Genomic DNA, 13,674 nt, shown 5'->3' on the forward strand with positions numbered 1-13,674 from the left:
GCAGGGTTCTATTTTCAACTCCGAATCCATTTGTGGCAGTTAGAAATTAGTAAAATGCAAGCCTCTTCCACAAAAGGATTTTTAAAACCTGTCTCCCATCCCCTCAGCATTCATTGCCATGGACACAAACAAACAGGTTAGAGACGGTAACCAGCAAGGATCGTACAACCCACTGAGGCCCTGAAGAACAGAAGGGGATACTCTAGGTATCCCGGAACAAAGCAGCTCAGACTGTTGATGCATGAACAACGTGGGCCAATTCAACATGGTTCCCTTTCAGAGTGGGGACCCAGTCTCACCAAACCCTTTCACCGTCTTCCTGCAGTTCCCCTTTTAAAGAACCCCTCCAAGTGTTACTTACAGCTAGCTATGTACCTGACCAGCTGAGCCAGGATTCTAACACATGAAGCGGGCTGCAGACGGCAAGCAGTTCCCTCTTCTGGAATGAATGAGTCAGATTTCTGTCTGGAGGTGGGAGACACTGTAGTTTCTTCCATTATTTTACTTGATTCTCACGCTCCTGCCAGGTATGGCCGGCATTATTATCTCCGTTTTTCAGATGAGGAAGGTGACTTTGAAGGAAATTAAAAGACTCATATAGAGTTATTGAAATGGAAAGAGGATGAGCTGGGACTGGAACCCCAGGTCTCCTGACTCCAAATTGTGTGCTCTTTTCACGATAATATAGTACTATAGTTCAACTTCACAGCAGACTCATGTGCAGGACGTTAGTTCCTTTTCTTTTCTTTTTTCTTTTTTTGATTCCAGTTTATTTAAAGAGCCGACTTGAATGGGATGTTCGAACAATGGCACCTGACTTCTTAAAATAGCTTGATTCAGAATGCATTACAGATTATTACTGAACTTTTATTTTAATGGTCAAGCAACTAATGATGAGTCACAGCAAATCTGTGAGGGAAAAAAAAAGCTTACATTGTCACCAGCTCTGTTCATTATCCTCTGTGCTCTATATCCAGATCAATCAATAGTTAATTAATAATGATGTGCTTCCTTAAGTACACAGTTATAAATTAATTTAATGCTCATATGCATATTTTCTGTAGGAAAAATGAGGGGAGAATGCCTGCTATGCCCATCTCATTGTAAGAAAATGTATGTAATGATTACAAGCATATAATAAGAATGGTTTGCCCAGCCAAATGTTTGTTCATTTCTGTTAATCAGTATTCATTTGAGCTACTTCCATGCAGTTTGTGGAAACAGTGCAATCAGTTGAGTAGTGTGGCAGATTTAAATCAGTAATAAAAGCCCTGGGGAAATTAACAAGACAAAACATTAACCACAGACTAAACATTAACATATATTAGCATTTTTATTATACCTGTAGAATTGTTAAATGGGCATGGTTGCTACTATTTAAAAGTTTATGTTGTATATCACATAATTTAAATGTATGTTTTGTTTTAAAACTTTTAAGATTTAATTAAATGAAATTGAACAGTGGTACAATAGACAATTCAACAGAATGAACTGAAGTTCATTATTTGATTTTAACTGGAAATGTATGGAATTCCCACCCCACCCTACTCCCAGCCCGAAGGTACCCTAAAACAAATGCCATAGGTAATATTCCTCCAGAGTGGACTGCGGGATCAGAATTGATATTTAAATTGCATAACCATAGAGGAAGTTTTATTTTTAATTCTTCAGGGTTCTAATGAACCCATTGACGATCAAAGACTAAATTTATACTAGTTCTTCAACAACGGTTCTCAGGAAAGCACTCCTTGGGACCACAGTCATCAGCTGGATTCTAGCAGAAAAGTTTTTCTATAATTAAATAAAACTGAAAAGGTCCTCTAGAGATCCCCAAGTCTTGGCGGCCTAAGGTACCGCTCTTGAGAAGGAAGGAGTTGTACTGCTCGCTGAGCGGGACAGCCATCTTCCCCCTCCAAAGCTGTCAGATTTCCTAGGGCATTTTGATGCGGCCCTGGCTCTTCTCTGGTCACAGACTCACTGATGGGAACTTTTCTCTTTCTGCTTTGGCTTCTGCCTCTCCTTCCTCCCCTTCCCCACCCTTCCGTTTATTATGGACCATATAAGTTAAAACACACAGACTCAACACACACACACACACACACACACACACACACAACTGTTTTTTGAGAAAGAAAATGTAATGTCTTTCATTCATCTGATTTTTAAATTGAGAGCAAAATAGATCTGTTAGGACTAATTGAAAGTAGGAGAGTCAGAGATACTCTTTAATGTACTTGTCTGCCCCCCCCCCCATTTTCTAATCTTCTAGGCTATTATAACTAAAAAACTTAAACCTGTTATATTTTTGTAGCCGTGGCTCAACCTGGAATCTCCATTTGAAGGAAAACGATAAAGAATATACTTGGGCCAGACATCAGAATAGACCTGGGTTAAATTGTAGGAATTACAGATTTTGTAGCCAATCCAAGAATCTGACTTCAGGGGCCAGGGCCCAGGACATCCTGCAGGCAGCCAGCAGCAGGCTGGACCTACCTGAGAACCACCTTTCCCACATCCCACAGAACCTGACATCCAGTGCTTTAGTATGGTTACGAAATGACTCCTGTCTAGTAAAAAGTTTAAATCATTCCACTAGCCATACTGCCTGAAACTTAGGTTAAAATTGGATGTCAGTTTTCTGTTTACCATTAATAACGAGCCCTTCCTGGAGGTACATTTTTAAATTCTTCTTAAATCATTACCTTTCTCTGCTTATGGACCATGGAATGAGGCCACACCCAATACTGCGAAGCCCCAGAGTCTATCTTCTTGACAGAAATCCAAGGCATAGGGGGAAAAATCAAAAACAAAAGCATAGGTTTTAAAGTCCGACAGGTCTGGGTTCCAATCCCAGCTGTGCAATTTACTAGCATTATGACTTTGCTTCAATTTCCTTATCTCTAAAATGGGGTCAATAATACCTGTGCTGTATGCCTCAGAGGGTTGTTGTAGGACTCACTGGAGAGAATGGAGGGTGGATGTTGAAGTAATCGATGAAGCACTAGGCCAGGGTAAGGCAGTATGTTACAGATGTGCCATATCAGTATTGATGAGAAGCTTACAATATACTCTCTTTCTCTGCTCATTCATCTGGAGGGAAAGATCAAGTCTGAGTTTTTTGTCACTTGAGAGTTCCTAGAACCAGCAATGAATGGGGGCCTGAGAATGAATACCGTTGGATTTTAACCAGTGGAGTATCTGCATTTGTTGACATGTCAATTACAGGGTGCATGTGTGAGCTGCATCAAACCCAAAATGCTTTGCATGGTTTCCAAATCTTTGGTAACATACTCTAATTGGAAAGTAATTTCCCCCTTTTTTCCATAGGAGCCCAGAATAGAATATGGCACTTCAGATACCACATCTTCCTCTTTTGTTTGAGACTAGAGTTACAGGTGAAGTGAAGCTGTGGGACCAGGTCAAAGAGGAGAAAGGTGTGGGGGACACTTCCTGGTGTCCGTGATAGCAGGGTCTCTTATGATAGCTTGCTGGGCCCAGCAGTGTATTCTCACGGATGTACAAAGCCAGTGCTTCAGGCCCCCGGTTAGAGAAGAATGGTGCTAAGGTTACTAGAGTGACCTGCTGGCCTGGATACAGTCAGAGGCCCTGCCTTCTTATGTTTTAAGTCTTAGAACACCTCAGAGCACTACTCCTCCCCTGCCACAGGTTCTGGCACATGAATAAAGAAAGGCATCATTAGGAATCACAGTTCATGGAAAACAAAAAGGTTTTCTGTTCTGGGTCTGTTGATAGAGACACTCACCTATCCAATAAATTCACTCCCACTAACTGAATTTAAAAGTAGCAGCATCCTTGACTAGGTACATTAGTCAGTGAAAGGAAATTGGATTGCACTTCTTATTTAAGAGCTTAAACTCCTGGACAGGACACTGATTTCTAAAATGCCACTTGGGAGGTTGGCTTCTTTAGCAAGTGCAGCTGGAGAATAAGACCCAGGTCTCGGAGCATAGCCTGATATTTCCCAAGTGTGAAGCTCAAAGGACCTCTTTAATGTGAATACTGCATCTCTTTGTAAATTATGTTTTCTTTTTGTGTCCATTTCTCAAAATAAGCTCATAATATTCACCTACAGCTCACACAGTGTGGAGGTGAAAGATGTGGGGGGAAGGGGCCCAAAGGGGGGTCTACATTTGACAAACGCTTTGTATATGAGAAGAATTTGCTTCATGGTAGATTTGTGGAAGAAAATGCACCTGTCTGATAAGATGTGGCAGATTTCAGCTGGGGGAGTGGGGTGTTGGCAGGGTACCATTGTTTGCCCCTTACCCCACACAGAGCCTTGGGAAGTCGGCTTGATAATGCCACATTGGGTGGCTTGGGAAGAAAGGTCAGACTGCAGGCTGGCGACATTCTCATTTGTTCTTAACCTTCCTACTTTTGCCTCAGCTGCACCCCTTTCCAGTACGTCGGGAGGGGCTCAAAACTTTAAAGTCTTGCTGGGGCCCGATTAGTATTCACTGATACAAAGGGTAGACTTTCAATGGGGAGGGAGATTTCACAGCTGTGGGTTGTGAGTAGGCAAGTTACTGTGAAAGAGGTGTGAGAGATTGTGAGTTCGGTGCTGGATTCGGAACAGGTGTCGGTCAAGAGAATGTGTCCTGTGCTCCTGAATGTGCTAAGGCTATAGACCCTCACATTGACGTATGTTCCCAGAGTCATAAATAGATATTTACGGAGGGAAAATCAAGGTTTTTTCCCATGAACGTTCACCTGCAGTTTCACAAAGAAAAAACATGTGTATGTCTATGGACATAATTTTATGATGCACGGTCTGCCCTTAGCTATTTGTCGCTGCGTTATGTGCTTTGGAAGTGATTAGAACTTCCCAGTCCAGCCAGGCAGCCCCTAGTGAAAGCACCCTACCAGACTGCTGCCAAGAAGGGCAAGTTCAGAGAATGCAGATTCTTCATTTGAAGTTAATATTAACCCAAGTCGAATAGCATTATATAAACACATCCGAAAAATTCAGTATCATCATTCCAAAGCCAAATGGAATATTTTAAAGTGCCTGCAACTTTTGTTTCATTCCGTTTATCTTAATAGATAAACTGTTGAGAAGAGGTGGTCTGAATATCCTAATAGGTACAGTCTTTCATAAATGGAGGTGATGCTACTGCTGATTCTAGATTTTTTTTCTAATTCAAGAATTTCTGTATGTGTGGAAAACTTCCCAAAGCTATGCAAACTAGATGCCACTTACACCTTTATAAAGAGATAAAAAACTTAGTGAATGTTATCGGGACCATTTTCTGAAGTCTGGAAGCTGCGATTACCACACAGAGCCCACGGCCTGTCAGTGGAGGGGCGTGCCAGATCGGACACTAGGATTTTCCTTAAGTTCACCTCAACTGACTTGCCTTTACTGAGTGCCTAACAGTGTACAAAATTCAGTCTGAATTCCATGGAGGTACAGAAGTGACAAAGATATAACCCCAGTCTTCACAAGATACTTCTGATGGTTTCTCCTGAAGGGTACAATCTGTATATTATATTCCCTTTGGCTACATTTTTGAGAACTGGGAATTCTTTTTTGTTTTTCACAACATAGAATGTAAGCAGCTGGAAATCAAGCCTCGTCTTCCAGGGAGGTGATATTGCATAAGCTTTGAAGTCAGACAAACAGATTCAAAGTCAGACAGTGGATCCCCTGCCTGGTTGCCTTAGGCAAGTCACTTAACCTCTCTGAGCCTTAGTTTCCTCAGCTCTAAAGTGAGACTGTCTGAATCTGATTATGAATTGAAAAGCCCTTTTCCTTATTAAAATAACGCACAAAGAAACACAGCATAGCGTCTGGCATAAGGGAGACGTGTTAATGTTCACACTTCTTTATATAGAAGTTCATTCAGGCTTTTGTCTGAAAGTGAAAAAAATAGCAGAACTACAAATAATTTAACCAAAGGAATCATTTAGAATTGAGATGAGAAAGCTGATACCATTTTTATCATTGCTAGATGAGTGCAAAAGAGCTAAGCTTTAAATTATAATATACCTGAAAATGTATATAATTTTTTTAAAAAGCTAACAAAATGTTCAGAGGAATCAGAAGCACTTTGTGCCTAGGAGGTCATTCTTCTATTAACAGATGACTCTACACATCTCTCACGCACAGCCTCACTTCCTGCTCCGTTTCTTCCTAAACTTGGCAGTTCCCATTTGTGAAGTTTATACATATTACAGCACATGCCCCTGGAAGGTATCAGTGCCGTAAGTCCTGTGTAGAGGGGCCTCTCAAATGTGTACTTCACTATAGAAGAGAAGCATTTCCTTGGAGGAAATCTCTGAATAGAGCGCTCTAAGTGCCCCCGCCAGTCTTTAGCCTTTTCCACAGATGGTTCTTTGCCTTAAAAGCATATCACCTTTTTTGACTCCAGTAGTAGCTTCGTTCTGCTCTTTAAAAAGAAATTGGGGAAGAAATTGAAGTGCGTTTCAGAATTTGTTTCTACTATCATATCTGTGAAAGTATCATATAATTATATTGTATTTCTTTTTTCAGATTGGCAAGTTATGTGCCCATTCTCAACAACGTCAGTATAGATCTGCTTATTATCCTGAAGATCTGTTTATTGACAAGAAGGTATTAAAAGTTGCTCATGTAGAACATGAAGAAACCTTATCCAGCCGAAGAAGGTGAGAGGATTTTTTTTTCCCCTCTATTTCAGCACACAATTAGCAATTGTGTTTTAAGGTCAAAAACCATTGGCGTGAAGCTTCTTAAATACATGTTATTTAGTTCTGAGTAGAGTGTTTGATTAATTAAATTCTATCATCTGTCAACGTTAAAGAAAAAAGATATTGTATTCTATCCAGGCCATATTTCAATGTAAATTTACTGTGTGTAAATATCCAGTACAGCAACACAAAGTGGAATAGACTTCTCTAGTCAAGATCTTTATTGATTAAACGAAATCTTTTCTGCTTGTGATCTGGTCTCACAATTCCATGGCTTGGTTTGTGGCTTCTCTCATTATTAACAGTGAGTCAGGGGTGAGTTCACCAAAGAGAAACTGGTAAGACACACTCATGTGTATACACACACACTGCATACACTACACTATAAGGATGATAAAATAAAGGATTTTGTTCCTATTCCTTAAGACAGCCGTGTAGGGACCAAATTCAAGTTTGTTTCTTATTCTCTTCATTCCTCCTCCCCCATCCAGATTCCCTCCTTCCCTATTCTAATTTCATGGTTACAGATAAGGGGTGGAAATTGGATGGTAAGCCCAGCACAAATCTAGGGGAATTGCCTTCCCCAAAAGGACTGCTCAGGTAGCCAAGAAGAGCTAGACGTGAGTTCTGCCTCATGATGACTTTGAGGGGATTGGGAGCGATTGGCCTATGATGGAGAACGAAGAGATGAAATAAGTAGCATCTCAGATTTTGGCCAAATTATTCCATTCATATCCATTTACTACAGGAGATTTTGAAGTGGTAATTCTTAGTCATATATGATTCAGTTTGGAGTGAGAGAGAGCGGTTAGGCCACTTGAGAGATAGTCCTTACAAAGAAGCATCTCAAGAAATCCCATTTTCTTCTCTTTTGCTGACTTCGTAAGAAATTTCTAGTTTCCCTATAGCCGCAGTTTCGAAGTGTGATTTGGGAACTCAGGGAGTTTCGGAGACCCTTTCAGAAGGTGTGTGAGATCCTCCTTTTACTAACTACATAACTGTGTGAAGATGGGCTTTCTTCACACACTTCAAGATAATATATGGAAAAACATTAAATGTAGAAGCTAATGGGAGAATTTAGCTATCTCCTATTAAGCCAGGAAGTAAAGATATTTTGCAAAAATGCAAGAACAATACCACTTTTCTCACTTTTTTCATAAAAATGTTATTTGTGTTAACATGTAGAGACTCGTTAGTTTGAAATTAATAATAATAAATTTTAAGATTTTTTTCCCTGAGTTTCAATGTTTAAAACAGTAAAGGTCAATAGATAAAGATCATGTAAACAAAAGCTCTTTGGGTCCTCAATAATTTTTAAGACTGCGAAGGAGTTATATTAGTTATCTGGTGCTATATAACAAGTTACTCCAAAACGTAGTTATTTAAAACAACAAACAGGTATTATCTCCCAGTTGCTTTCAGGAATTTGGGAGCAGCTTAGCTGGGTGGTCCTCAGTCTCACAGAAATTTCAGTCAAGTTGCTACCTGGAGCTGCAGTCCTCTGAAGTGTTGCCTGGGGCTGGAGGACCCACTTCCAAGGTGGCTCACTTACACGGTTAGCAAGTTACTGCTGGTTGTTGGAAGGCGGCCTCGGTTCCTCACCATGTGCCTCAGTTTCTTGGTTCCTCACTCACTCACAACATGGCCACTGGCTTCCCCAGAATGAGTCATCCCCGGAAGAGAGCAGCTGCGGTGTCTTTTACGATCTAGTCTTGGAAGTGACCTGTTGTCAATTCTGATACATTCAATTGTTAGAAGTGAATCAGCAGTTCAAGTCCACGTACAAGGGGAAGGAAATTAAGCTCCATGTCCTGAAGGGAGGAATATCAAAGATTTTGTGGACATATTTAAAAACCACCACAAGAGTGCTGGCACCAAAATACTTGAGAACCGTTTCCATATAGCATAGGGGTTGTTTGGGAAATTTTTGTATTTCTGGGAAGACAAAATTAGGCTCCCGGCCCTCTTTAGCCCTTGACTGTCCTTTGTCCATTGTTGTCCATTCCTTTCACTCTTGCCCAAACCACCTGAGGAATTAACCTCGCTTATTGGTCTTATTATTTTTTATTTTTATTTTTTATTACACTTATTGATCTTTAGTAGAAACCCCTTGCATACTGCACTGAAGTAATTTATATAAACAATATATAAAATAAAATTGAAATTATAAGTAATATGTTGATTGATTATATTTATAGTATATTACACTAATAATATAATATAGAGTATTATCTATTTATATTTGTATAGTATTATTAACAAGATATTGTATTTATTGCTTTGTTCAACTCAGTAGAAATTTGGAAAACACATGTGCCAGAATGTATCCTGGGCACTGAAAATCAAGACACAGACTCTGCTCTCCAAATCAGTCTAATGTGGAAATAGACTAAAATACAAATAATTTCAAACCAGTTTTATAAGTGCAAAAGAATTTCCAGAGTCTATAAATGCAGCTTACGGGGAAAGAGAGAACCTTTGCCCAGGGAGCTACAGTGAAGGCTTCGTGGAGGATGTGGTATATGAATTTGTAACAGAATCACATGCAAAGCTTTTTCAAAGTAAAAACACTATTCCAGTCCCGTTTTGAGGTCATCCTGTCAACCGAGACATATTTGTAAGTAAATAGGAGTTTTATTAAGGCCTTCTGCCATGACTTCTCTCTCGGGCTCTTTGGGACCTATTCCCTTTGCCTTACCAGGGAGGGCTGTATGAGTGTGGATTCCTCCAGGCAAAGAAGAAACTGATAAATGAGTTCTTGGCTGAGCACCCAGATTTGACGCTTTGTTCAGATTCATTTTTGAATTTGTTGCTAACCCCCAAAGAAAAGAAAGGATAGTAAGAAAAATTGCAAAGCCTGCAGATGAGTAAGTGGTGGTCAGGCAGGGCTCCTCTGAGTGTTGGGAACATGAGGTCACCCCATGATGTTTCTCATCCTTTTTGCAAACTGAAGCATGAGAGTCTGAGATGGAGCCCTTCTCTCTGAATTCTATGGCAGAACAAGAAAACAGGACAACAGGAGCGTCTGATTTCATTTAACTCCCTCCAGTAGGCATTGTAAACCCTCTTAAGGGAGAGTGGAGAATTGGAAATTAAGATGATCTTTTACTAAATCCACTCCCCACCCCCACAATCTGATGTTACTAAAAGGGCTTGTTTTGGCAGTGTTAGTACCTCTATAAATTTCTCAGTATGTTCTGCACGGCATTTCACACCGTCCAGAAAAATATATGTGCCGCCAGCACCGCTCACACTTGTGCCCAAGCTCCAACCTCTGTGGTTAAAAATATGATAATTGGAAAGGAACCCTATTGTAGCATTCAGTCTGTGGAGGTTGTGAGCAAGCTGTCTGAATCTGATTATGAGCTGAAAAGCCCGTTGCCTTATTAAAATAACAACACACAAAGAAATGCAGGATTCTTTGGGTAGCATTCAGAAGTCATCTGTTTGTTTTGTCTGCCCCCAACTGGGTAGTTTGCAACACACAACTCATCTTAGGAGTAGCTTAGTTCAATTTAAAGGCGATTTGATAGTCAACTGGTGGGTCTCAACATTCCTTTAAGATATAAATATTGAAAATATCTGTCATCAGATTTAAAACAGTGAGGGGAGGACAAGATGTGCAAGTACTACAAGCAGAATAGAAGAAATGATACTTTCACAGTCCTTCCCAACTCTAGTATTTTCAGCACATCTCCGATGGCAGCCTTTCCCTCCTTTGCCCTATTGAATGTCTCTTTCACTACTTCCCCTATGATGCTGTTTACCCTGTCATTTGTGTATCCCCCATAATTATAGTTTGGTATTTTACGACATGAACAATATCTTTCCCTTTTCCAAACACAAAATCTGTAGTTGAATCTAGTCCATTCAGCATCTGTATACCAAGCTTCTGGCCCAACTGCTAACCTGTGAGAAAGTCACATAGCCCCTCCACCCTGGTGAAATTACATCTATGTATTCCAGCCTTCGCCGTCCTCTCCCCCTCCTCCCCTTCCTCCTCTGACTTGGTCTAAAGGGGCAATGGATTAGGTGACACTAGTAAATGACCTAGAAAGAAAAGAACAAAAGCTGATCTCAGCTCTCTGGTCCCAAATCAATGCTTACCCCCACTCCCTCTCAGACTGCTGCTCTGCTTTGCCTGGGCGGCTTTGTAAGTTCAGTGGTGCCTTCCACCCTCTGAACAAAACAACAAAGTGTGTACTGAGTGAATCAACGAGTTTTGGGTCTGGTACAAGTCATTCTGCCCTAAATAGGACTCTACTTCTTTCAACATTTGTCAACACCATCTATATGCTAAGCATTGTGTAAGGATTAGGCTCTGATGAATAGGAGGAGCTGCTAGCCTAGTTAGGGAGACAGACACACAAATCATTTTTATACGTTGAGGGGTGAGGGCCCAAACAGCTACGTACAAAAGAGTGGCAGCATCATAGATGGGAGAGTCAGCATGTCTCCTGTGGGAGTCAAGGAAGACTCCTTGGAAAAAGGTAACTCCTGAGCTGGGCTTTGAAGGAAGAGTTGAAGTTCAGCAGATGGAGGAGGGAAAAGAGGGTGTTCCACGCAAAGGGGACAGTACGAGGAAACGTATGGGCGAATCTCTGGAATGGGAGAAGATTATAGTTTGGGGTCAGACTGTGAAAGGTTCTCTGCAGCAGAATTCAGCCTGATGCTGCATCATTCCAGTTATAATTATTTTAGTTTATGTACTTTTCCATGTTTTCAGTTTTTTAAAAAATAATGAGCTCACATTATTTTATATTAAGAAGAAAAAAAAGATCCTTAATGATAAAGCAGAACAGTTCAGGATCTGTAGCCGGGGATGAAAGGCTGGTTTTACTTGCAGTGGTTTCCAATTAGTGCTGCTTTGATGCCTGCCCAAGCAAATCATTTCAAGAAAGCAAAAGGAATCCCCTCCCCCAAAACCCAAGAAGGGGACATTCCTCCTGAGGATGGTGGGAGCCCTCCAGGGAAGATCACGTGCACCAGCCGCAGTATTTCAAAATGGCTCGTGCATGCAAAGGGGTCCTGTTCTTTAGTTCCACATTTAGCACATTGAATGGAAACTTCTAAGAGACTTTTTCCTGAGTAGACTGCTGTAAGCAAGCATTGGGCTTGTCTTAAGAGTGGCTCCCCTATTTATATGTCAGATGGTATGTTTGGCATGTGTGCATGAGAGTAAAGTGGAATTGGAATCAAAGGACATTCTCTTCAATCAGATTGTTTTTCCCATCAGGGGCAACTAATTGTCCAAACTTTCTATCCTCCATCCCCCCCCCCCCCCCCCCCCCCGCCTCCCAAGACAATTCAGTTGAGCAGACTGCCTTATTTAGTTCATGGGTGGAGATTCTTTTGTTGTCTGTCATGGGCTGCTAACACAAAAGAACTCTGGACTGAGTGGTACATGGGTAATTAACATGTCCCTTAATTTAGTTTCAGGTATCTTTCTTTAAAGAGAATAATAGAAATAGTCAACTCACCTCCTTTTAAAATTATAAGCAGGGGGATAGGAAGCTCTGTTTAAGAAAAGATAAAATACACGTAATTCCCATGCCAGAACAAGTTTAGGAAGGAGTGACAAAGAAGAGGAGAAATCAGAGAGGCCCGGTAAACTCCTTGTCACACCCACCGCTTTCAGGGCTGTGGTGTCAGAGGACACTATTACCTTTCTCCGCTCTCTTTTGAAAAGTTCATTAACTCTCCAACAGTTTAGAAAGTCTTCTACCCTGAAAAATAGATCTGGATTTCTTTAAAGTTTCTTTGGAAACCGAGATTTCTTTTCTCTCAGTATTTAGAAGGTTTTGTGCGAAGGAATGGCTTGCACTGTATGCAACACTGTATTCGGGGACATAAAAGTATCAGCCCGTTTGCTAGACGTGCTGGAGCTCGGCTCCTTGTTCTCCAGAAGGTGGCTGCTGCCTCCCCCCACATGTCCTGGGAATAATTTGAGAACCAGCATTTCCCTTATTCTGCAGTTCTTTTTGAATCAAATCCACCTTGGATTTTAGGTGGCTTCTCATGGGAATAATACACACTGAGAACCAAAAAGAATTAAGTGAAGAAACCTATCAAGAAGAATAAGTTTTAAAGAAATAAACATAATAACTTTATTGGAGAGGCAAGTCTAGAAAGGAAATAGATCCAAATATTAACAGTGACTATCTCTGGCTGGTAGGACTATAACTAGGGTTTTTTTTTTCCTTTCTACATTTCTGTATTTTATAAATTCTCCAGAGTGAGCATATATTTCTTTTACAATGAGGGAAAAAAACAGACTTCATTTTACAAGATGAAGGAAGAAATTGATTTTAACCACTGTTTATAGCTCTTGTAGCACTGAAGTTGCAGCTCATACAAATGTTTTTTTCTCACTCCTCACCCCTGCCTTATTCCCCAACTCTTGTGTCTCCTTCCACTGTTCCAAGGACCGACTCTCTCTCTCCCTCTCTCTCTCTCTCTCTCTCTAGTGGACAAAGCCTCTCTTTCTGTGAGACATATTTCACCTCTTCTCTACCCTTTTTTGGAGTTATATGTCAATAACCACTTTATCGAGTTATAATCCACACACCATACAATTCATTCATTTAAAGTGTATAATTCAGCTCTTTCTAGTGTATTCACAGAGTAGCGCAACATCACCACAATCAATTTGAGAACATTATCATCACTTCAAGAAATAAATCCTATTCCCTTTGGCTATCATTCCCCAGTTCATCGCCCCAGCCCTAAGCAACCACCAATCTACTTTATGTCTCTGTAATACAATTTACCTGTACTGGACATTTCACATAAATGCAATCATATAGCGTGGGGTCTTTTGTGATTGATTGCTTTTACTTAGAATAATGTTTTCAAGGTTAACCTATGTTGTGGCATGCAGGAATACTTTTTTCTTTTTAAGACTGAATAATATTCCATTGTATAGAATATGTATTTGTCCACTCATCAGTTGATGAAAATCTGTCTTGTTCCACCTTTTGGCTA

General features: G+C 40.5%; 1 protein-coding gene across 2 annotated transcripts in view; it reads left to right on the forward strand.

Annotated features, from left to right (window-relative positions):
- Positions 1-13,674, forward strand: part of GPC3 (glypican 3) — a 368,118-nt gene that overhangs the window by 227,959 nt on the left and 126,485 nt on the right. For both annotated transcript variants that reach the window (XM_031446156.2, XM_031446155.2), the window contains one exon: positions 6,515-6,648. In XM_031446156.2, the coding sequence (XP_031302016.1) occupies positions 6,515-6,648 (134 nt within the window). The remainder of the gene's footprint in view (positions 1-6,514; positions 6,649-13,674) is intronic.

This window comes from Camelus dromedarius, chromosome X, assembly GCF_036321535.1.
Source record: "Camelus dromedarius isolate mCamDro1 chromosome X, mCamDro1.pat, whole genome shotgun sequence".
NCBI lineage: Eukaryota > Metazoa > Chordata > Mammalia > Artiodactyla > Camelidae > Camelus > Camelus dromedarius.